Source organism: Haemaphysalis longicornis, unplaced genomic scaffold, assembly GCF_048455015.1.
Source record: "Haemaphysalis longicornis isolate Haplotype H1 unplaced genomic scaffold, Haemaphysalis longicornis Haplotype H1 scaffold_1, whole genome shotgun sequence".
NCBI lineage: Eukaryota > Metazoa > Arthropoda > Arachnida > Ixodida > Ixodidae > Haemaphysalis > Haemaphysalis longicornis.
Genome location: NW_027526203.1, coordinates 9,050,713 through 9,076,330, shown reverse-complemented (window position 1 = coordinate 9,076,330; position 25,618 = coordinate 9,050,713). Strand labels below are relative to the sequence as shown.

Sequence of the window (25,618 nt, the reverse complement as noted above, 5' to 3'; positions counted from 1 at the left end):
CGCACGCTTACCGCGACATATCGAACTTTGATTATACCTGATATGGCTGGTCAGGTCGCTTTTAAGATTAAATCTAACGTCGCAGGCATTAATTACAACTACTGGCGTTCAATCGTAACCGGTTGCCCAGTCATGTGATGCTCCATTGCGCGTCGGCTATGCCGTGCGCGCCGCAGCGTTTGACGCGTCGACCGTTTCTTTCTCAAGGCTAGCGAGCCCACAGTCAAAACACAGCAATAACTAAGCGTGTAAACATCGCAAATCCGACTAAAAGTTCACTTCACGAACCGCTATCGCAAGCGCGCACACCGCGTCACCCTCCAAGGTCTGGCGACGGTAGAGTCACGCGCACCACGAAGCGTTCGATGACCTCCGCCTTTCGAGCCACACAACTTCCCGTAATCTGGCTCGTTATCTCTGGCATTCCCATCGCGATAACGTGCGCGTTGAACACCACAGATTGAACAGAAACTCGGCCGAGCGAAGCGGCGAAAATGAACTCAATCCGCTCGCTACGCAGCTCAGGCGGCCGCCATCTTGCGTTGCGCCCGCGACATCCAATCAGGAGGGTCGTCGTTCTGCGCCCCGACCGGAGGACCAATCGCGCTTCAGCATCAATTTCTAGCTTCGTTTGTGCGTCGTTTCTTTTCTGCCGTTTGTGCGTTTGTGAATGAACGAAGATACGAAAGACGAGCGGAACCGGAAAGACGATCGCTCGGCCGATCTAACCATATCAAAATGGCCGCGCCCGGTGGCACCGTTGCGGAGATAGAGCGCTCCGAAAATTGCCGTTTTTTCGCCCTTTTGCGCTGATAATTTGTCACCGCGCCTGACAAAAGTATTTTTTTATGCCACTTTGCGACGCTTTTCAGCGTAAAAACTTTGCAGACGCACAGAATAGGAAACATAGAAGCCGAATATGTGGGTTTCAAAAAAACGATGTTTTGGTCATTTTTCCGAAGTTGAAAGCCGCGTCCCCCCTTAAGAAGCCAATTGTAGCTCCCCCTTGTCTGCACAACATGTCGGTGTAGAGTGGGCGTGCAAAGGGTCAGATGCAGCTACGACATCGGTGCCATGAATAAATTCACCCGTAACTGAGCAGGAGATGTCTGATCTCTGATACGACTGATCAACATGGCCAAACCCCCAGTCAACAACGCGGGCGAGTGGCGTAGGCAGAAGTAACCATGTTGAAAGTAACCTGCGTATATTGTAAACTAGCTGCTTAAGCTATTTCACACTAGTCTAAACTGTACTTCTGATGGCCGGTATTCTTGCTCAAGCTTGCCGACGTCTGTCTCACATAGCCTCGAATGTGAGTTACACGAATGTGAACTTCCTGACCTGACGAGATAAATGATCACAAGCTTACAATGGGAATTTACTACCTGAAAACATTTATCGAATGAACTTTGAGTAGTTTGAAAGTAAAACCAACCCATATTTTATTCTTCAAGCACAAAAATAACAAGGGAGAAGCAGTGATACAGTGCATCGCAGAGTCCCATCATCACGCATTTCGATCTGTAGTAAACAATGTGGCTAACGTTGTTACGTCAATTGTATGGGCTCCTCTACCGCTTACTGCAGAAGTGTTCAGCAGTAAGTTGGTGGTTAATGCTCTGGGTAGATTAGAATTTGCGAAAACAAATCGGAATGCTGGGCCGCAAATACAGTCTATGCCCGTTACAACGGGCCCTCTTAATCCGGAAAAAAAACGTCCGCTGTAGCCGAAGGAATGCAGTATCCGACGGGGGGAGGGGGGTGGGAGAGAGGGAGGGAAGGAGGGAGGGTAGTAGCCCTATAGTGGGTACTTGGACTACTTTGACCGATATTGCATATACATAGCACATACACTTGGCTTTTTTTACACGCCTGCAGTACCTCTGCACAGGGTTTGCACAAGGGCAAAGAATCGCGTAAACACCCTTTCCAAAGCTTGGAAAAGACTTGGCACATGCAGTCAAGCGTGTAAAGACGCATGATAAGCTGAGCAAATAAAGCAAGAATATAACTAGGCACAGTTATTAACCAGCTATAAAACATCAGTTGTGGCCATCAGAATTAGCTGAGTCATGTTTATCGGCGGCGGCCTTGTTCTTGACGGTAGAGCGGACCGTCTGCCTAGACAGGCCTGTACTTCTGGCGATGTCGACCTGTTTTTCCCCATGTTCGACAGCGTTAATTACGCTTAATTTATCCAACAGTTAAATCAGCTACCCTACCGCTCATGCCACTGGTCACATAAAAAAAAGCCACTGGCACTGGCTTGGCTTGCTGCATCGACCCGTCCGCCATAAATGTTGCCAGACGTAAGTTTTCTTGCCAAACTAAACAAAAAAAAAAGCATATCGGGTGCCGGCCCGCGGAAGTCTGCTATAAACATTCGGTCGAAACAATTTTCACGTAAAATTTAGTCTGTTGTAGCCGATAGTCTGCTCTAGCCGGGTTATGAGCGGAGTAGACTCCATTTAAAATGCATGGGGACCAGGCAAACCAACAGAAATGGTCTGGTGTAACCGAAAGTCTGTTGTTGCCGGATCCGCTGTAACGAGCGTAGACTGTACACAGCGACATCTATGGAGCAGTCTTCACCGACATGCGCTGTTTACTTTTGTGGTCTAGGGATTGCAGTGTGTGTGTCCGACTTCAATGCATGCTGGCTCGGCTGCCGCAACTTCAAATCACGTGCTAAGCAACTTTTTTTTTTTTTTTTCTTGCTTGAGTGGCTTTGCGCCATTTGATACAACAAAGGGAAAATCCCGAAAATAATTCGGCAAAACAACCGGAAATTCAGCAGGGAAGCTGAGTGCAAGCAGCCCGTAGGTCCGAGTTCAGCTATAGTGGTTGCTTGACAACTGAAGCGGTCGCGCTCCGGTCACGTGGATAGAAAACTACTTATGGAAACCAATCAAGAATGCATTATTTTTTAAATATTGTGTTTACAGCTTTACAAAATAATATACACAAAGGGTGTTTAACTCTCGATTCTTCTTAATATGACGTCACTGCTTGTTGCACTGTTGACTGACGATGCGTGCGTGATCGTTTGCGGTGCGCCTTAAAACGAGCATTTCAAGATGTCTCCTAAATTCCAGAAGCAATAAATTGGGGAAATATTCCATATTTATGCTCTTCAAAGGTTGTTCAAGCAGATCAAATTAAGCAGATGCAAATGCATTTTCTCTTCACGACCCCTTTAAATATTTATTAGTTATTAATTTTAATATTGATTTCGTAATATCAGGGGTGGAACTGCTGCGCCAATTGCGCCATTGTGCGCCAATTTGCCCTGCTGCGCCAAGCTGCGCAGAAACGGCAATTTGCGCGATTATTGACCATTGAGAGCATAAAACGCCAAATTTAGCCCGAGTCTTGTCGTCGTCCGGGCAACACTGAGCGCTGGCTACACAATAGACGCAGCCGCATCCACGCCGCATCCATAGCCACGGCAGTTCGGTGCACGACCGGCTATGTTCGGTGCACTCGTGTTTTCCTCGTGGAGTTTATCGCAACGTTGTTATCGCCGCGGCTTTTCCGGAAGGCTGCCACCAGCATGAGTAAAAGTACTTTGAACAGTTATGTAGTGACATAACTTGAGGCATGGCCTCTGGAATTTGCAGCTGCTCGAAGTAAGACGAACGACCCCTTCGCATCAGTATTTTTTTATTATTATTTTCGCGCGAGTACGCAGTTACTGTGGTGATTGAAGTCTCTTCGGGACCTGCACGAACCGAGAACCGCGACGACGCGAGCTTCCGCGCGAAGGGCTCTTCTGCGATACTGAGAGTGTTGCGGAGGCCGCTATCACTTTCATTTAAAACAGTTGCGTGCAGCGCACCACACAGCCGCCGTACTCGTTCGCGCACCGACGAGGCCCGACTCGACCGCGAGAGCGGGCATCTTGATGGGATGCCGTGCCCGCTTTCGCCTTCGCGTCTATTACGGAATGAGGCGTCGTAAAATCGCCATCTTCGTTCGCTGCCTACCTTTGCCTGCCTATGATGCCTGCCTTCTCAATCGACGCGGCGGCGGCAGCTTGCTGTGAATACGGCATCATATTGTACGGCGCCCGTCTTCGTGTTGGGGAATATCGATGCGAGATGATGTGCGCTCGGCGAGCGCCGCTCGGGTAGGGCACGTTCACGACGCCTGATTTCACGGTTGCGGTGACGGCGGCAGCGGGGCGGCGCACTGCACGCGATTGTTTTAGCTCGAAACTACTTTGCCAAAAAATTTAAAAAAGCAGCCACTGTTAGTAACATAGCGTTGATTATTATACAAATAAAGGCCAAAAAGTCGCTACATTTAAAGGAATTGGCAAAAAGCAGGTTTCAGTCCCGAGTAAAGGGTAATATCAAGGTGCCAGCTCCTATTTAATTTATTGCGCTCCTTCTAAATAATTCTGGCCATTTCTATTTTTCATGCAGTTTTTGGATTCATCATCATCAGTTGCTCTTAAAAGTGCGCTCAGCCGCATTATTTAAGGCCGTCAGTGTGCTCCAAAAGTGCTCCTAAGTAGCCCCTAAATTGCTCCAAACCTGCTCCAAAATCGGATTTTTGCTGCTCCAAAGCTGCTCCAAAATAAGACTTTTGCTGCTCCCGTGCCTGCTCCAAAAAGCTAGACCCTGCTTCCACCCCTGTAATATCCTAAATAATTCATTCATCCCACCTGGTAGGTACTCACAAGGAGGCTGCCATGTTGGTTATACAGTGTAGACCATTTATAACGTAACCATCTATACTGTGGGATCGATCAGATATAATGCGAGTTTTCCTGGCCACCAGTAAACCTCCCATAGAACTCAATGCATAAGCGTAGCGCTTATAGTGGTGGTTGCCCAAAGCACAATACCGTTTAAGCATAAGAACTGATTGCAATGACGGTCGCACAGGATCGGTCTTCGCATCATGAGCTAGTTATGAGCCTCACGACGTGCGACTGGTGAGACAGATGCAATGGTACAATCGTTGCAACTGCTGTGCTGCCGTAGCCAATGAGAGCATGAAGGCGTCGTCAATGACATCACTGTGAAAGCTTCTTTCAAAGCTCAAGGGTGCACTAGTGTTTTGAGGGGAGCAGCGGTAAACCTCTGAAGATAGCGAGCCCCCCCCCCCCCACCCACCTTTAAGTTGTTGCGATTGGAACGTTGTGCAGATAAGCAACCACCCTTTTCCTTTTCGAACATCTGGAGATAGCTAGCTGAGCCACATTGCCAGAGGTTACCACTACCTCTACATTGTGCCTAAGCGACCACCTTTGGCATCCCAAATGCAAGGCGGCATTAAAAAAAAAAAAATCAGACTTGCGTTCTTATCACATTGTCTCGCCAGCATAAGCCGGGCTTCTCCCCTCTCTGTTGCATCAGTTCTTCTAGACGCTAAAAAGAACTCAGATCCTTCAAAGCATAAGTATAGGTTAAAGCCATGCTTGCGGTTTGTAAGTCCATGCGACAGTTTTGGATGCGGAAAAAAAAAAAGACAAAAGAAAGTGGTCTACACTGTATGACGCCAAACTAAAAGCACACTCCCTTTGGGAAAAAGGATTTGGCTCATTTTGGTCCTTGCCACAGCAGGATCTGGCTTATTTTTGATACGAAATGGGCTCTGCATACACGTTCGCCAAGCATAATCTCCCTTATTTCGTTGCAACCTGTTTTCTATGGAGAAGTTGCCAAGGTTTTCTTGTCACAGCTTTTTTATATAATTTAGTTTCAGTTTCTGAATTTGGCTCTGTTCCCGCCCCATTGCACACTTCTCACCTGAGGGCATTTGCATGCGTTCCTGTCACCTTACCTCAGTGTTGGTTTTCCTTTGCTATGAAGTTTTCCATCAAAACTTCATATTTCACGAGGACGTGGGTTTGATTCCCGGCTGCGGTGGCCGCTTTTATGATGGAGGTGAAAAGCAAAAATGCCCGTGTGTTTAAGATTTCGGAGCACGTTAAAAGTACCCAGATGGTCAAAATTAATCCGGAACCCTCCACTATGGTGCGCCTGAGTAGCGTCGATGTGTTAAACCCCACAATCAAATCAAAACTTCATATTTAAGGGGGAATTATTTTGAAATTGTCATTTCCTCAGTGTTTTATTAGCAGGCAAGTTGCAAACACTGGTTGGCTTCAGCCGTCTTCCTCAAGGGGAATTTTGTCTCTCGAGGAAATCGAGGTGCTGAAATGACTTAAGCATCTCTTTAACCCTTTGGAAGGTGTCTAGCGAACAGACATGCACTGTGAAAAAAAAAAAATCAGCATGGTGCATTTAAGGGCAAAATCCAGTGCTCGCTTGCTTGCTTCCTGTGAAGTTGGCCTATGTGAAGTCCCTTTGTGGTTTGCTATTTCCCTCAGCTTTCCTTTTATCAACTCAGTATTTGCGATGAGGTTGGTGGCATGTTTTTTGTTGTGGACAAAGAAACGTTGCATTCTTCAGACCCCAGAAAGTTATTCTGTCTTTGCACACAAAAACAGTTGGATTGATCTTCGCCAACCGTGTATGCTGCCTTCATTTACTCCAAGCTTTCACCAGGCAGTGCAACTGCCAATGCTTTTAGCAGCTAATGTAGCTTTTGTTTTGAAAGCAGCTGAGTGTTCTGACCAAGGCTCCGACATTGTGGAATGTTGCAAACTCACACCGCCACTGGACAGCTCAAACTCTTCATCAGGAAACTTTTTGACAATTATTTATATGATTTGTTATGCTGAAACTTTACCCCTGAAAACCTGTATTCAAATGTGGCTGATTTTAGTTAAAATTATTTGAATCTTCATGTAGTGCGGGGCATGAATTTAACTTGTCAAAATTTAGGAAAAGCTATCGTACCTATTATTCCACTGCTGGCCAACACTGGACGGTTGCTACATTGTGGGTGTTACTTCTCAATGGCGATTGTGTGAACTCTCCTGGTTCAACTTTACGAGCTGCTTGGGAAAAGTGGATGTTTAACCAGAGTGAGAGCCAATTGTCTATGCAGGTACTATAGCACCAAGGAACTGAAGCAGCTGACTGCCAACATGACCCTTGCCAAGGTGGCCAAGGAGGCAGCGGTGAAGGCTTCCCTGCATGATCTGTTTAGGAAGTTCGATAGCAGGTGAGGAGAAAGCGCAGGATTTGGGAGACTCTTGTGGGGATGGCGATGACATCTGTGGTGAGCACCAGAAAGCGGGGCCAAATTTCCATTCTTGTGTAATTTTTTTGTACAGTACACGCAGATATGTATTCTGTTAATGCACTCTGACCGACTGAGGCCACTGCGTTCAAGTTGATTGGCAGCAGCATGTTGGAGGCACTGCATGCAGACTCTGTCAGGTTCTTCACCCAATTATTACCACTGGTGTCCCTATAAATGGTAGGACGGGCAGTGGTTTTCTTGATCATTTGCAAACTTTCACATGGTCCCGACACAGCTTTTTTTCTCGCCTTTCTTTCTTCAAATACCTTCGTTCTTGGCACGCGCTTCGTACTATTATGCCTGGAATGGGAGCCGCAAACCTGCTTCTCTACCCTCGGATTTTTGCTGCCAAGAGCTCGCTGCTCTCGGCATCAACTTCGGGAGCCGGCTTCTCCCGATAGCGCCATTGGCTACGTTGGTGAGAGCTAACGCGAGCGCCGTGCAGCATTCACTTCTCATTGTGCTTTGTTTTGATCGTTCTTGCTTTTGCCTTCTGAGCAGCTGCAGTGAACAGGCGAAATTAGTACAACGCCACATTTAAAGGAGCCATGAAAACAAAATACAAGTTTGTGTTATTCGAAAGATTTCACGTTTTATAGTGCCCCCAGCACTTGTCTGAATGCAAACTATGCTTTATTCACTGAGAAAATAATTATTTGAAGTTAAAATTTTGATTTTCCCACTAAATCGTGCGTTTTCGTGGCCTTCAATAACATCACAGGAACAAACCGCTCTGCAGCCGATTGGGACACTGCCGGACTGGAGGAGCGGCTGGCGCGCCCTTTGTTGTTTACTGTTAGTTAACCTAGATGGCGCCACCATACCGTGGCAAGCCATTTTCTACCTTTGGTTTGTTTTTGACCACATTTAAACCTGGCTTGTTTTTGTTCAGGAAGAAAATAATCTGTTCGTGAAACATGGTGCTCGCTCGACAAATATGGTCACGTAAGACGCCGTGCTTGCATCTATCGGCCAGTGTCGTTTGAGACAACCCCAAAGCCCCGCAGTCTTGTGCAGCCAAACCCTGCATAGTGCGTGCAGTACCACCAGCAGTACGCATCAGTACTTCTACCGTATTTACTCGCGTAATTTGCGCCCTCGCATAATTTGCGCCCCTTAAGTTTTTTTCCAAGTTTAGAGAAAAAAAATTTTACTCGCATATTTTGCGCTCCCTGTCTTGCCCAAGAGAACCACGTGCGCACAAACAAGCACGCGTTGGACGGCGGCATGGTGCATGGGAGAGCAGTGATACACGATGCTGCGCGCCAATAGTCCCTTCATTCTTTTCTCACTTCTTCCCTTCTCCGTGTCTGGGTGCGCCTCCACTCTGCCCCTCCGTGACGGAGCACAGGCGAGGAGGAACATCCAGGCGCCCTACCCGGCTACATTCCCCTGCTCTGCCCTTCCCAACACATGCACACCCTTCCTCTCATCCTTTCCGCTGGGAGTCGAAACTGCTCGAGTGTGTGCCTTCCCCCTCCTTTCCTTTCTTTTGCGCCGTGAGAACTTGCACACAACACACACAAAGGCAGACGCGGAGTCAGAAGCACTAATTTCTGCATCGGAGGTGTGAGAGGACGTATCAGCCCCGCCGCGGTGTCGCCTTGCCGCCTCTTTCCTGCGTTCGTGCTGCGAGAGAATCCTCTGTCTCTTTCCTGCGTACGCGCTGCGACAGAATCCTCCCTTTGTGTTCACGTTTTGCCGTCGCCGTCAGTCAGACACCTTTTGCTACAGTAGCGATGGGCTACAATAACTATACGGCGAAGTTCAAACTCAGTGTCATTGAGTTTGCTGAGAAAAAAGGGAACCGTGCCGCCGCAAAGCACTTCAACGTGAACGAGAGCCACGTGCGGTATTGGAAGAAGCAGAAGAGTTCCCTCCAAAATACCAAACCTGGAAGGAGGGCGTTTCGGGGACCAAAGCAAGGAAAGTTTCCTGCCGTGGAAGAAGAGCTGTTGAAGTATGTTCGACAGATGAGGTCGTCCTGTCTTGCCGTGTCGTGCAAGATGCTACAGTTTGAAGCGCGGAAGATTGCGCACGAGAAAAGGATCCCTGCTGCGGCATTCAAGGCGAGCAGAGGCTGGGTGACGCGCTTCATGAGACGCCACCAATTGTCTCTGAGACGGAGAACGACCCTTTGCCAGCGGTTACCGCAGGACTATGAGGAGAAAATTGTGTTGTTTCACCGCTTCGTGATTGGATTACGCCGAACGGGGAACTTCATCATGTCCCAGATTGGGAACGCTTACGAAATGCCACTGACGTTCGACAGGCCGCCCAACACCACAGTGAGCGAGAAAGGCGTCTCGTCTGTGCACATCAAGACCACTGGCTGCGAAAAACAACGCTGCACGGTGATGCTTGCCGTGACAGCGGATGGCCGCAAACTCCCGCCCTTCGTCATCTTCAAGAGGAAGACAGTGCCCAAAATGAAGCTGGGAGTCCGCATTCACATCCGTGCTCAAGAAAACGGGTGGATGAACGAGGAGCTGATGCAGGACTGGATCGACACTGTCTGGGGCAAGAGACCGGGGGCTTTGCTGCGACTGCCATCGCTGTTGGTGCTCGGCAGCTTCAAAGGGCATCTTGTGGAGAGTGGGAAGGAGAAGTTGTGCGACATGCGGACCCACCTGGCCGTTATTCCGGGTGGCCTAACATCTGTCCTGCAGCCTTGGATGTGTCGGTCAACAAACCCTTCAAGGACTACGTGCGCAAGATGTACGTCGGGTGGATGGCCAGCGGAGAGCACGGGCTCACTCCCACTGGGAGGATAAAGCGACCGCCACTGGAGACGGTCTGCGAGTGGATCGTGGCAGCGTGGGACATGGTCTCACCCAGCATCGTGGAGCACAGCTTCAAAAAGACGGGGCTGTCGAATGAACTCGACGGAACTGAGGACGATGCACTTTGGGAGGGCAGTGATGGCGGCCGTGACGACGACTCGGAGTCGGATTTCTCGACGAGCGATTCCGACTAGACCACAACCAGACTGGACTTTTGTAGGTACTTTTGACTGTGTACTTTCAACTACTTTTCTGTGTACTTTTGACTGTGTATGTGTTTAAATAAACGAGTATCGTTCGCTTTTGCTATCATACTCGATTTTCTCTTATTTGTATTGTCCGTGTTAGGACCATTTACACATTATTTTGGACTTTTCGCAATATACCCGTGTAATTTGCGCACCCCCTTTTTGAGGCCCTAAATTCGTGAAAAAAAGTGCGCAAATTACGCGAGTAAATACGGTATGTTCACGTGTGCTTTCGTAACTTCCACTGTTTGTCCCACCATTCTTACGGCTGTAAGGGGAGACGCAGGTCTTGGTATCCCAAAATTTGACCGAAAAATCAATTTTTCAAAACTGCCATTTTTGAAAAGTAGAGCTATTTTTCTTCCTGTCAGCCAAATATCCAGACCAAGGAGTACGTATTTGAGCCATAATGTCACTTTATAGCATTGACGACTGCTAAAATTGGCCATCATTCGATGCGAAAATAGCATTTTTTTTGACAGCTCGCCACTCGGGTTCTACATGCGCCATGGTGTCCATCTTGGTTTCATTCGGAATTGCATCTTTTCGTTTTCAAATCCCTGCCAGAATTGCTTCGTTTCGTCTATTGGTTGCGAGCATAACCGGGGTAGAAAAAAGACAGAACGCGTCGTCCAATTGGCTACTGACTGCACGTGACCGCAGGGCGCAATCTGATTGGCTGGGCACGGTGGGTCGTCTGCTCGGCACACTCATCCCAGTGCAACGGCTCATGTACTGGTCTGTGCGACGGCCAGCAAAAGCCCCACACGGCATAAAAATGAAGTAAAGATGTCTATCGGTAATGGAAAGGATGAACTAACAGTACAGTGGAAACTCGTTACAACAGATCTGCTTACAACAGATATTTGGATACAACATACTGATTTGCAATGCTTGGTTGGTCTTCCTATCTGTGCCATTGATTAAACTTCCTTTACTGCAGATTCTGTTACAACATGCATTCAGATATAACAGACCAGTTTGAAAGGTCCACCTTTGCATCTCTACAGCAGACTTTTCAAGTACAGGCAACCATTCATTTGTTACGTATGTTTTCAGTTTTTGTGTTGCTACCTCACAGTTGTGATCAAATGAAAGCAATTTGAAACAATTAAAAATAATTGTGAATTAGTAGAAGTGAAACTTCTTGCTTCTACTTGCAGTATGCATAGGGGTGATGTCCTGGAAATTTCAGTGCTATAGTGCAACAGATAAGATCATTATATGAAAGTTACCTTCATTAAAACAAAAAAAATGTATGCCCTCATACATTATAGATGGCTAAATCTCCAAGCTTAGCAATGAGATCTTTACTTGCATTTCATTTATATTCATGTGAAGACAATGGAAATGCAAGTGTAGGTTGAAGACGTGAAAGAGAGAAATAATAGTATGAGTGAATCAAAAGTTTGATGGGGTGCCATACAACAGGAGCCCAGCAAATGTAAGAGTCATGCACGTCATTTTTTGACGTGCTTCATAGTGTCACAAGAGGATGAAACTGCTGAAAGACCCAATTCATTCTGAAGGTTTGTTGGCCTAAAATACCAACCTGTTTAATTTGTAACTGAATCTCGAGAAACGATCGGCATACTTTTTTTGTGTGATTTGTTTTTAACAGTTGAAAAGTCCAAACTTTTGTTATAACAGACTTCATCCATGATTCCGTAAAAGTCTGTAGTAACAGCATTTGGATTGTTCATACTTCTTTTATAGCAGACTGAAATCATGATCACTATCATGGTCTGTTGTAACAAATGTACTGTATTAGAAAGCGCTTGGAATACGCTTTTCTGCATGTCTGGCAGCAACTTACCGCGAGAACGGCACTGAGACGGGGGTAGGCTTAGCGCACCCGTGGGCTGCCGATACGATAGCGTTAGTGATATGATTACGCCTGAGGGTGCGCTAATATGCACATACATTTCAATCAACAGCAAACAGAAACAAAAGAAATACTAAAGTAGAGAATGCCGCTTGCAGATGGCACAAGAGAAGTGTGTTCATTCTGTTATCAACGATGCCGCGGCGGTCGGCCCACTTCCCAGCGTGCGCTTCCTCGTCGGCAGGTTACCATATAGATTTGAAAATGATAAAGGCTGGCACTGTGCACAGTGAGCACAGGTGACATGATATACAAGTAGATTGAATCGAAAACGTGGTTATCCCACCTAGCCAAGCGCTTGCACGTCACAGAACAGTGGAGTGCATTCCTCTACCGGCCCCTTCATTGCAACTCATGTCACGCGATGCAAATCGCCCTGGAGCCGATTTTATTGCAACAAATGAAGCAGTAGCATAGCAAAATAAACGTTTACAACCGTGGTGCACAATCGGCACCTCAGCCCTGGTCGCCAAATAGTGACGGCGCACTGCTAACAGCATAAAAATTGAAGCAACGTTCTGGCTTTGCTTTTGTTCAGTTTTTCTGCCAAATGCCATCTCTAGACACAGGATTTCATAATTTTCCCATCAACTGATTTCAGCAAGCTTGGTATGCTCGAGTTGAGCGAAAAGTGAGCTATATTCTAAAACCTTTCTTTTTTTCACGTGCTCAATAGATAAAATGTCACTTGTAGTAAAATTTCAACTGCGATTTTCTCAGCTTCTCTTTTTTTGCATATGTGCCTAGCCTTACAGATGTTTTCAGGTAGTTTTTTCAAAGGATTTTTACAAACTTTATCGTTGAATTAAAAAGGGGCGATCCTGCTGTTTGAAAAGCAAGGAAATTGAGGTGTGTCGTGGCATCTCGGACTAAGCGAGTCAACCATTTGAGGTTGGAGGAGGTGTTGTGATCGCATCTTTCAAGCTGCACCGATTTGTAAAGCGTCCCGTGGACCCAAGAATGGCCGCTACCGTAAACTCAAGAATGACCTGGTGGAATTCATCCACGAACATCACGGCCAGTTTTTTTCCTGTAAGCGCTGAGCCTTTGCAACAAAGCCAGAGAGCTTGCACGTGAGGCCACTGCGCATTGTGACAACTTTGCATTACTCTGCGTTGTAATCGTAATGTATATATTTAAACTTTCGAAAGGACCAAAAGGACCAAAGGCCTCGCGTTATATTCGAGGTCGCATTATTTGCATGCAAATACGGTGTTTTTCCCTCATTTCAGCTTTATTTCACCCAAGAGAAAGTGGTAGCGGGTCCCAGCTGGCTTGTGGTTATATTCCCAGCTGGAACTAGCTGGTCCCAGCTGGAAATTTACCATGAACCAGCTGGGACCCACTACCATTTTCTCTGGGGAAGCCTCGTGGCTCATTCCGGAGATGAATTTTTGGAAGCTTGTGGGCAATATTTGGACACTTCTCTAACAAAAGGAGGCTTCAATTGCGCAGCAAGAGTTCAATGTGGATATGGAAAATTTAAATCTGTTTTACTTGCAAGATTTGTACATACAATTTCATATGTGGTTTCAATCGTGCACCTGAACATGACAGACGAAATCTTTGCCAATTGTGCACCCATGATGGGGTGGTGTCTGTCCCCTTGCAGGCGTGCCCTGTGGGAGCGGGCAGTGCAGTGCCTGTCCCAGCTTGACTGCCTCCTGTCGGTGGCCACCTACGACAGGAAGCTGGAAGGAGACCACCCCGTCTGCACCCCATGCTTCCTGCCACCGAAGTCAACAGAGGTGAGGGTCTTCTCTTGGCACTCCCGTCATCACCAAGGCACTCGGGGGTGGCTGTAGGTGACAAGGGAGAAAAGTCTCTGCAGAAATGCTGCAACGTGCACTGTGGGGATGCAAGAGCGTCGTGCCCTTGGCAACCTGTTCCAATGTTTCCCATACTATGAGGAGAACAGTGGCACTGCCCATTGCTTTGACATGTGTGGTGGCTGTTGAGTTTGACCTCTGTGGGAGGGGCCTTGCAAATGGGTTCTAACTTGCACGGCGAATTTCTGAGGTTACGGTTGCATTGCGCTACGGTGTTCCATTTTGATATCTTTCCAGCCTGTGTTCCCTGCATGGCAAACCTTAGACGAGCGGAACACGCTTCGGCACACTGCTGAGTGGGCATGCTGGCGAGTGGGAACGTTCGTGTGCACATGCACGTGTGGGCATGCTTGTGAAAACAAAAGCCCCTGCGTTGGCAGCTGTCAGTGTGACAGATGGGAGCCTTGCAATTGCTGCATGTCAAGCTCACATTTATTTCAGGGGTACTACCAGCCTTTTGAAAAAAATGCCTTAGGCAGGAGCAGGCAGAACAAAGAAAAGAATGCATGAAAATGCACATCGTACATGCACAAATAGGATCAACATCTGCAAAGCAATCAGAGCAATGGGCGGGCAAAATAAGGGAACGCCATTATCAAAGTTAACGGGTATCTGAAAAACAATCAGCAGAACCAAATAAAGCAAACCATGTGATCCTAGGCCATTCCTACACTGATGGCATGGTTAGTAATACTATATGGTTAATACAGCATGTTTAATAACATCAATGGCAAGAGCAGGAACAGGGAAATTTGTACAATGAGGGGCATTGAAATAGTAACAGAACCAAGGTACACCGCAAAAATGAAACACAGCTGGAGTGTACGACATTAAAAATAAATAAATAAATAAAACCAGCAAAGCAGAGAAACTTTATTGTTTTACAATGACATGTCAGTTGGTACGTTTAAACTACTACAAGCGCGGTTTGGCGAAGAAAACAAAGAAAACTACAGTTAATCTGACAATGCTTTGGTGAAGGAATTCAGTGTGTTGCAATCAATAACATCAGATGGAAGCAGAGTCCATTTGTGAGTTGTTCTAGGGAAAAAATTCAGCGGCATGTAGATAGCTTGTCTGTTTTACAGCTAGCTGAAATGCCTTATCTTTTTTGAGTGATATACCATAAAATTCTGAGCAGCCCCCCAGTAAGCGATTTGATATTACCAGCAAAGTGGGGAGGGGGCACTATCTTGGAAGGACACCGAAATTCAAGATGGCAGCGACGAAGATCCCCCCGCCCCCTCTCCCATCGGGAAAAAAAAAGTAAAATGCACATACGCCTAACATTTTGCCAAAGAATATTAGTCATCACTCCTCAAAACCATCAAAAGACTCCTCTGAATCAGTCCCATCGAAAATTTCACAGCATTTTGCTAGAAGTCCGTCCCAGTCCCTTTTTGCCCTGACTAACATCTGCCACTCCACAATGCAGGTCGCCTTCCTCCGAGTGATCCAGGGCCCACTTGGTCGAAGCTGAATAAGACAGTCTTATTCGCAGTCCAATCTTATGGGCAGTCTTATTCGGGGTCTTATGTTCCCTGGCTATAAGACGCTTTCCGTAAACTTATCAGACAGCGAATAAGACCTGAAATAAGAACGCAATAAGGCTGTGATTAAGCCTGCTGTGAGCAGTCTTATTCACAGTCTTATGCTGAAGTGGCCGGTCATTTCATCATAAAGATCGACCTCCATACAGTGAAAACCGAGTGGAAAAGCCGTAGAAGCGGCGAACGATGCCGAGCGGTGGCCGCTTGACCATCGAACAAATAAATGCCTGTTCCACGGAGATCGACGCCATTGGCAGCGCCATCAGGAGAGAAGGTGAAAAGGGCCAGACAACGCCGGCGAGGGTAGCCGCATGCGCAAGGCCTACTTACTGTGATGTGGCAGCGACGGTCCCTGAAGGACCGTGCCAGAGTACCGTCCAGTACAGCGGCCCACACCCTGGCAACAAAATCGAGCGCATGCTGCTGCCATAAGAAACTGACACCACCAAAAGAAATGGCGCGTAAAAATCAGGATGGGGCTGTCGGGCTCGGGCTGCTAATCAGGATTGGATTGGATTGGATTGGAATATAGACTGGCCGGGGCACGCTGAGATCTGAGATCTGCGTGCAGTGTAGTATTTACTTGTGTAATCCTCGCACTCGCGTAATCCTCGCACCCCTAATGTGAGCCACCAAAACTTGGATTTTTTGGTTCCTCGCATAATCCTCGCACCCCCAACTTTGCAGCGGCGAAAGTTGCCTGCTCGTGAAACCCGCATGGTGCACGCGCTCTCAACGCGCGCCCTCCCCCGCCGCCTCTCCGTTCGCCGGAGAGCGCTGTGTATCCAAGGCCATCCAGGCGCCCTAACAACCTGCATGGCTACACCCTAACAGTGCTAACAGGCGCCCTAACACGCTACTCCCACTGTCCTTGAGCCGGTTTCGCGTGCGCGCAACTAGACGTTCGCGTAGCCCGCTGGCGTGTCGTCGTGTCGCCATCATGGTCTTGTCGTTGAGCAGCAGCAGTCAGTGAGTCACTCGCGTCAGTGGTGGATAGCTCGCTGCCATTTTGAGAACTTTTTGATCTCGTTGTTTTGTGCTTGGTGCCGCTTCGCCATGGATAAGAACGCTAGCTACACTGCCGCTTTCAAATTGAAAGCGCGCGATCGCACACGGCAACCGCGCCGCAGGCAGGCACTTCGGCGTCACCGACTTCAACGTGCGTTACTGGAGGCGACGAGATATGACGACGACGAGATAGGGTGCGCGCCAGAAAGCAAAGGCGGCAATTTCATGATCGCTGATCGACGGGAGACTGTTTACGTTGGAAATAATCAAATAAAAAGAAACAGCTGCTGTTGGCAACACTGAGCTTACATATACAAAAAACTACCGCTACATTTAGCGGGATTGGCAGAAGGCAAATTGGCAACACTGTGCACAGGATTTTTTTTTCCTGCATAATTCTCGCACCCCTAACTTCGCATTGACTTTTCCGAAAAAAAAAGTGCGAGGATTATGCGAGTAAATACGGTATCTCTGCGTGCGGAGTGAAGGGGGGGGGCACTTTACCGAAACGATGCGGAAATTTGAAATTAGCAGTGGAAATAGGGGGCTCTTACAGCAAGGGAGGGGGGGGGGGGGGGGGGGGGGGGGGGGGGGCTGGGGCTCGTACACCGGCCAGCTGGCGCTCATACCAAGGCTGAAAGTGCCAGTACCGAGAACTCAACCTCAAGGCCACAGGAGCCCAAACGACATCACACGTTACATGGGGAGCTGTGCAGCCAAGCATTTGGAAACATGCTTCCCAGCTACTTTGCGCGTGTGAAGCGCAGGGCTGATAGGCAAGCACCAGATGGCATGGTGTGCGCCTCATGGCTGGCAGACACGCAGTTGCTGTGGAGGGGAGGGGGTACAAAATAGGAGTTCCTTATTTTTTTAGAAACATGGTATTTTAGCTAAAGGTTCGCAAATTACGCGAGAATACACTAAATATAGAGTTTAAATAAGTTCTTAGCCCCCCCTATCGCGTGACATTGCTTACTAGGCCGGCATTTTGTACCCCTGCTAAACAAGAATTTAAAACCTCACAAGAGCTGAAACTTGAGCTGGTTGGTACATATCTTTGTAGGTAAGGGGCAGCACAACAAATCAGACAGATTGGAGAAGAGACAAACACATGTGCCGACCCACAACAATGATTTTATTGCATTGGGGCGCCAGCTTTATACATGCTGGTCAAAACCAAAACACAAAAAAAAAGGAGCGGTGTTGGAGGAGAGGTACAAAGGAAAACCGCAACAATTAATTCCTAAAAACGCACAGCAATGGTGACGAAACACGTGTCAAGTTGTCAGATGACGAATCCTTTCTTGATGAGCGAGACATTCTTAGCACTAACACAATCTTCACCATGGTGTACAACGCAAAACGCCTCGAAAATCTCGCATACCTTCTGCTCCTGATATTGAACCAAGATGCTGCATTTCTCAGAACAGCGGCATGCAGCCACAGCTTTTGCAATGCTTGGCAAGGTGACTGCTACAGACCCATATAGTACATTGGCATGTTTGTGCAAACGGGCATTGATGCAACGTCCCGTCTGGTCTATGTAACTTTTTTTTTTTTTCAATTCCGTGGGATGCTGAAAACAATTTGCACTCCACAAATTGCTTCGCATGCTTCTTTTCACAGGTCTTGTCTTGTCTAAGCCACGACACGATTTCCGCTTGGAGGAATGTGCTTTTAGTTTGTTAGTTTATAGACTGTATCCAGCTCTAAGTCCAAGTAGTGCCACACAAGTGCACATGCCACACTTTGCTGACTGGTGCGCTAGTAGAAAAACCTAAGGCCAATTGAAGGCTGTAGAAAAGTCACTGAAGTTAATATAGGTACTAAGGAAATAAATTCAGCCAAAACTTTTACTGTACAGCATAAAACAAGGGTGCAGGAAGCACTTTTTCGCGCTGGGAGAACAAGCACAGTGGGCAGCAGCACGGCCACATATCTGTGAACACTTTTCCGTCTAAGAAATGCAGTCACAAGACATGAGATATTGTGTTTACTCGCGTAAATTAATCACTTTTTTTCCCAAAAATTCAGCATGAATTTTGAGGGAGGGTTCATTATGCGGGAAGAAATTGCAACAGGTTTTTAGAAATTGAAATTTCTTACAATAAACAGTAAAGTTGCTAAAAGAAGCACTGTCAGAGCCTGTCACGTGGGTAATTATGTAATCAAATCACTTTTTTATTCCCAACATGCAAGTGGCCCTTTACTCGCCATAAAGCTGTCCTTCTCACTGAAGCCGCTTGAGGCCTCACATTTGTTGTCGGCTCACAGTGCACCGTCTTCCGTCCCGTCAAGGCACTCCAAAATTTCTTTTCCCACACCAGGAAGCTTCCCTTCTTTGGGCCCACGAAACACACAGTGATCCCTGTTCACAGCACAAAAACCTCTCGTTTTCACCCGTAGCGTACACGCACTGGGTCAACACTGAAGTGCCGCCCAGCCACGTTGTTTTCATGTGCATTAGCACAATGTCCACCACCCTCAGTTTAAAAAGGCTGTGTAGCTCATGCACTAGCCCATCGTACGGTGTGCACCAGGAGCACAAAAAAAAAAGGTCGGAAAACAGCTGAACAACAAAACCACGGAGTGTAATGGCGAAGTCGCAGATCAGCAAGAGCAGAGGAGTGCAGAGTACATTTAGTGCTTTGTTCGCACGCCGCCAGAACCAGCCGGAAAGTTGTCGCAGATCAGCAAGAGCAGAGGAGTGCAGAGTACATTTAGTGCTTTGTTCGCACGCCGCCAGAACCAGCCGGAAAGTTAATACGGAATAGCAAAGCAAACTTTATGCAGCAAAGAGCAGGGAAAGGATGCGGGGTATATTTTGTGCTTTGTTCACACGCCGCAACTTTTTATGGTGCAAGAAGGTTTGTTTTGCGTCCAGCAGGTGGCATTCTGCCAGCGTGCAGTTTTTGAATTGTGAGCCACGGAATTCGTGCTCATGTCCCCGGCTACTCTTGAGATTTCTGTTTGATGGAATGCGTTTTTGGCATTTCTGCAGGTACTGTAGCGTGATATAGGCCTCCTGCGCTGCCCAGGGGGCGCTGCGCAAGCGGCTTCCGGGTAGTACAAAGCTGTGCGGGTCTCACAGGATCCCGTGTTGACGGAAGCAAAATGAGCTCGACGCTCCCGATTATTTTGTGACGTGGTCACCAGCTCATCCTTGACGCGTCCGATCTATTTCAGCGACCAACTTGGCATTAGGGGAAAAAGCTTTGCAGCGCTAAACACGTTTACAGCGCCGGCGAAAGTGCCGGGACCGTGACGGCGTCTGCTACTCGCAGGTTCACCGATCCATGGTCGTACGAAGTGAAATTTTAAGTGAAATTTCTAGTTTAAACTAATACTCTAGGTCAGGGGTTCTCAAGCATGTTGGTCCCAGGGAACCCTGCTAAGTTTCGTTAAGTGCCAAGGAACCCCCCCCCCCCTTCCCCCCCCCCCACTCCCGCTAGTTTTCATTCCGTTCATGCTACATTAACGTGCAATAAATTCAAAAGCAAGCAAGGGTATCGTTTTTTTTTTTCCTGTTGACTTTACGCGAATGCGTACACTAGCGGCACCTATTTCCAAACAGGAGAAATGCGCATGGGGGTAATATAAGGCCGAGATTCAAGTGCAATAGTTTAACCACGTGGCCCGTTTTGGGAGTCTTGCTGGCTACAAGCTGCTGGCGAGATTTATTGCGCAGCTCGCGCGTTTCTGTTATGCGCCGAGATGTGCTTACTGTCACTCGGGCGTGAGTAATGGAGGTTCCTTAGATCGATCGCACCTCAAGTTCACCATATAAGACTTGCTTTCCCTCGGAGTTTGCTTTCCCTCGGAGCGGAGGAGAAATTGTGCCGGCACACCCGTAAGAGTGGTTTAGCCGGCCACTCAAGAGCAGCAGGCGGGTGAGTGTGACTGCACTACCACGCCATTTAGGGCGAGCCGTTAACACGGCCCTTGCGAAAAATGATCCTGACCCGCCCGCCATGCTTTTTTTGAGGGGCGAAGCACCTTAACGGCTCGGGCTGTGGGCATCTCCTGCTGTCATCTCCTGTAGTCATGGTACTAAAACACCGGGACACTCATTTTCCAACGCCTCGTGCTAGAACACTTCGTGCTTCAAAGGTGCGGGACTTTTTCAGCAAAGCTGTATACCAGTACCCCCCAATAGTTTCATCTCCGTGGGCAAAATTACGGCCAGTGTGTGTCTTATTTAATTGCATAAATCCAATTCAATGTGAGATAGGGTGCCACCGCCTCAGCAATCAAATAGGGTGCCACCGATCAGCAATCGCTGATCGGCTTTTCTCCAGTGCCCAATCGGCGTGCACCGTGTGACAAGAGAAAGACTTACTATCTTTGTATACACTTATGCACTGCACGCTTCGCCCCTCCCCAGGTTTCACGTTAGTGGAGATGGCCCGGGATTTGTTTCATTGTGTTGCGGTTGCAGCGTTCACGCTTTGTGGGCTTTTTTCCGAAGGGTAGCTATTGTGGCTAGCACTAGTGTCACTAAATAAGGGCTTATTTAGTGGCTTTAGCTAGCGCAAACTGGCAAAATTCGCCTTTCGCCGTGAAGCTGGCCATCGTGAATTGAGTCGAACTTGGTGAGAAGTTGGACGTCCCCGCGATGCACGAGATTCCCAACAACACCTTCTCAATGTAGGTTTGGGCAGATGTCACTAAAGTAACCGCTGCGGGCTTGTGCGCGCTGGTGATGTCTTAGAAAATCCTGAGGAGTTTGACGAAGTCACCACCGGTGTTGCCAAAGTGTGGAGCAAGCTGTTGGCATTTCCGGGCGCCATTGCTGGATCAATGGTCGGCGAGTTTATGAGTGGGGATGATGGTGTCACAGCCACAGGAGAGTTTGGAAGGCTACATTGCTGACATGTACCGAGCGCAAGTGAAAGTGGGTGCAAGGAGGAAAGCAACGGCGATCCTTTGCCCACAACTTCTAAAGTGATTGGTGCACTCGCACTAGTCCGGCACTTCGTTGCAAATTTAAAAGTTGCAGCCTCACTGCTCCGACTCTTCACACAATGTGGAGAAGTGCGTACTGTCTCGGTAGCGAGGTTGTTTAAGCATAAGATACAGGTGTATTTCGTGTGAAAGTAAGGCAGTTTCATCAATAAAGGGTTTTTATAAATGGTATGCGCTTTTATGATGTCCAATTCCTTAGCATGCTTATATTGAATTATCTGCTATATCGAACTGATAGGGGTTTTTTCGCGCATTCGATAGAACCTGGTTTGACTGTGTATGCAGGCTGCTACGAAGTGAACAAACTTGAATTGGTGCCCATTTTGCTTGTTTGATTACGTTTGTCTGCCTGCACACGTTCACTGTTTGTGCAGCCATGCCTGCGGATCAAGGCAGGTCGTCACCCATGCCTCCTCGACCAGACAGACGTGTCCAGTGACCTGTGCCTGCGGAGTGCCAAGGCCCGCACTGCACAGGTTTGCTCTACCTGCAGGTTTCCTTTGATGCATAACTGTCGCAGCATGAAGGCATTTAGTAGCTGTAAAAGTAAGCTGTACATTTTTTTGGGGTGCTTGTGACTGTCTACACAGCCATCTGCAAGGTTGTAGCCTGCATGTACTGTATTTTTGCTGCTACAACCTGTCCTTTTGCCAACTACCCACACCCCCATTTTGTGTGCCCAGAGAAAAACAAAAAATTATTCCTGCACATTCTCTACGCTATTCAATGCGTTAAGAGACGTTTGCATCTTCATGTAAGTAGAGCACTGCAGTCAAATCCCGCTACAACAAAATTGACGGGACGTGCAAAAAATTTCGTTACAGCGAAAATTTGTTGAGGCGAAATCTGCCCCAACACACCACGGAAGGGCAAGAAAAATAGCCCCGGATATTTCCGCATCATTGGCAGCATAATTAAAGACCCTGGCTTTCCGCGATTCCACAATTCTGCAAAAAATCGCAAAATTTAAAGTGTTTTCGCGGAATTCCCAAAAAACCGTTAAAAGTGTGGCACTACGTTGTCAAAACAATATATTCGGTGAAATATGGCGGAAATGTAATAGCAAAATGGTTTCTATTGTCTGCAACGTTTTTACTGTTGAAAATTTAAATTTGCATCTGCGTATTTGCATCTGCGGACCAAGTATGGTCCTGCATGGACCATACTTGGTCTGCAGTATGTGATAAATAAATAAATAAATATTCCTACTGTATCAAATAATAAAAGTGGCTAGGTGGCACAGCCTTCACCCGAATCAAGGGGCTTAGCCATAGCCACAGAAAGAAAACATTGCACACGACAAGGCCGGTCCGATTGCAAACAAATGAAGGGTGCAATGAGTAAAGCGGCTAGCAAGGCGCTAGTATACTTGGAGAACTCTGACACTTGGAAGTTCTTCAAGAGTGTGAGGGGCCCCAGCAAGTTGGGTGTCTCTCAGAGAAGAGATCAGAGTTTGGGGCCGTTCCTGGATTTATAGCCCTAGCTGCTGAATGGCAAGTGTACCTGAAGTCTGCCCAAGACCTCAAGTCTAGTGACAAGGACTTGGCACAATTTCTTTCTAAACAAGAAAAGCCAGGTGAAGATTTTGATGTCCTGGTTTTCTGGGCTGGGATGGAACACCTGACTCCAACACTTTCTTCCATTGCCCTTAAATACCTGTCGGTCATTCAGTTGCTATGGTGACATCGTACCTCACAAGCGCCATTCTCTTGGTGAAGAAAGCACAAAGCATCACCAGATGCTCAGCCACAACAGCTTCCTTCAGTTGTAAATAAAATCTAGCATGTTAGGAGTCTGAAATGTCTAATAAATGAACTGTTACATATACCTTATGCCATTTCAATGTTGTCGCGGAATTTGGCAGATTCCCCTATCTAGAATCGCAGAATTTGAAATGTTCCACCGCAAAAAGTAAGGGGCTCTAAGTTGCATAATACAATGTTTAGTAAAAGGAGTGACGCGCAGTAACGTCTTCTTTATTCAGATAACAAACATACCAATGGTTATTTGTTTTTTTACCAGCACGCAAAGAGCGCGATACTGGGGAGGAGGGTAGAGGTGAAGAAATGAAGAAATGCAGGCACAAAGCTGTACAACAAGGCGTTTCCACTGAGTTGATTACTTGCAGATAGCTGCTAGGCGGTTGGAAGCCCCCCTCTCCCTTGTGGCCAGAACAGCGCCGTTATCTTATCTGACTAGGGAGGGAAGCAACTGACCTTGGCAGGCAAGCCGCGCGCCCTTGCATTTAAAGCGACCCCACGCTCCCGACTAAGATAGAATGACCTGGGTTCAAGACTAAACACAAAAACATTATCTATGCTTTTGACTTTGAAGAATTGCAGAAGGAAAACTGCAAGGACAGCTCCTCGCAACACATACATCACGGCGCTGCGCCAGCAGCAGAGCACATTCGCGCGATTTCAACTGGATACAGATTGGCTATAGCTCTGGCTTAGCGAACCTGGCTTGCGCCTCATGTAAAGATGGCCCACCGCATCGTTATCACCACCAAACAATGGCGTCCACCTATGAGTTTGGTTTTGTTTTGGATGGCAGTGTGGGCACACCGCGCATGTTCTCGGTGGAACTAGGCCTCCTGAATGTATAAAAAGTTACAGATATCTGGCGCTATGCTTATTTTATTGTAAAATAATTGTTCAAACCCAGCCCAAATCACTGAAAATTTTGTTGAAGCGAAAGCAAGCCAAACAAATCGTTCGTTGTGGCGAGGACTTTGTTGCATTGACTTCTATGGCTAGCTGACGGGGAATTGGAAATATTACGTTGAAGCGGAAATTTCGTTGAAGCGGACTTCGTTATAGCGGGATTAGACTGTACACCGATACATTCACGATGGGGAGGTCATGATTTACAGGCCAGCACACGTGCTCATGCTGTTACATAATAGGGAGGCCAATAGAGACGTCCAGGGGGCACTAGCAAGCTGGTGCAGGGGCCCGAGTGCGTACCATTTGCTTAAAACTGGTGGGCCACATTCTGGTCACCTGAACCCTGCCTGCCAAAATGTGAGCCAGCCCTCAAACGGGAGACTGTAGCCTTCTCTCAAGCACTAGACTTCTTTTTATAAAACACGATGTGAGACGGGCTGCTGTTCAGATGCGCGTCATGACATCCCTGTTGCAGCTAGCACTGAATCTGCACCCTTAAAGGGGCACTGACACAAAATTTTGAAGGCAAGATAACTTCAGAGATAGATTCGTGGGAACACATATACATCATCTGCAAACTATCAGCGGCGAATACAGCCTAGAGCATATTTAAAATCAATTTTAAAGTGTGCGAAACGCAACCGAGCAGCCAGCAGAGGACCACGCGCCATCGACATCCCGAGGATATTGTTTAAATAAACAACATCCAAACACGTCACGAGTTGGTGTTTGCCGCTTCCGCACTGCCGGCATTTTTCGCCGGCTCGCCCGGCTCGCCGCTCCAATCGGAGGGCCGGAGGGCGGAGCTTCTGCTCTCGAGAATGAACGACCCAATCGTTGGCGGCGGAGGCGCCGTGATTTCGTCAGCTCATCGGGCAGCTGGCCGCGACCAAAGTTCTACAGCGATTCCAGGCACTCTGTTTCTATTACTTTTTATTACCATTGGATGCGAAAACGTGCCGGAGGCACGAAAAGCCCACTGAGCTAGCCGCACGGTCGCTGTGCAGGCGGTGGCCACAGCCGCGAAGTGGCCCAGGCCGGCGCAGGTAGCTCGACTGATAGCTTGTTACCGCTGCACGAAATTGTCCCCAAGTCCCGACCATGGTGGCTTACATGAGAAAGGAGTTAATGATGCCATGGCGGGTTGCATTAAAAATTGTCATCTGCACCGCTTACGAGAGCGGCACTCGAATATCCGCCCCAGTGCTAAGCCGAACACATCTGTAGGCGGACCTGTAGGCAGACCGGCCGGCTGCTCCCAGCGCGCGTCTTGCCACCATGCTTGCCACCCACCGTCTCGAGCGTCGCGCGTCGTTCTTTAGCCACGGTAGCATTTGCACTCACAGCGCCTGCGTCACATCCACGGTCGCTTTTTAATTAAGCGCCTCACGAGATCAGTACGTGGGGGCATTCGCAGAAACTGCCGTCGATGCGGATTCGACAGTGCTACGGCGGCTGTGCTCTGTGATATCCCTCCGACGGTCACGTGGTCAGCTTTGTTCACCCAAAATCCA

At 47.8% G+C, this 25,618-nt stretch overlaps 1 protein-coding gene across 2 annotated transcripts in view; it reads left to right on the top strand.

Moving 5' to 3' along the window:
• Positions 1-25,618, top strand: part of LOC144175064 (DNA mismatch repair protein Msh6-like) — a 296,118-nt gene that overhangs the window by 219,521 nt on the left and 50,979 nt on the right. The window contains exons 24-26 of one of the 2 annotated variants that reach the window (XM_077704110.1): positions 6,970-7,086; positions 13,696-13,831; positions 21,810-21,911. In XM_077704110.1, the coding sequence (XP_077560236.1) occupies positions 6,970-7,086; positions 13,696-13,831; positions 21,810-21,911 (355 nt within the window). The remainder of the gene's footprint in view (positions 1-6,969; positions 7,087-13,695; positions 13,832-21,809; positions 21,912-25,618) is intronic. The other variant, XM_077704119.1, reaches the window with a different exon arrangement.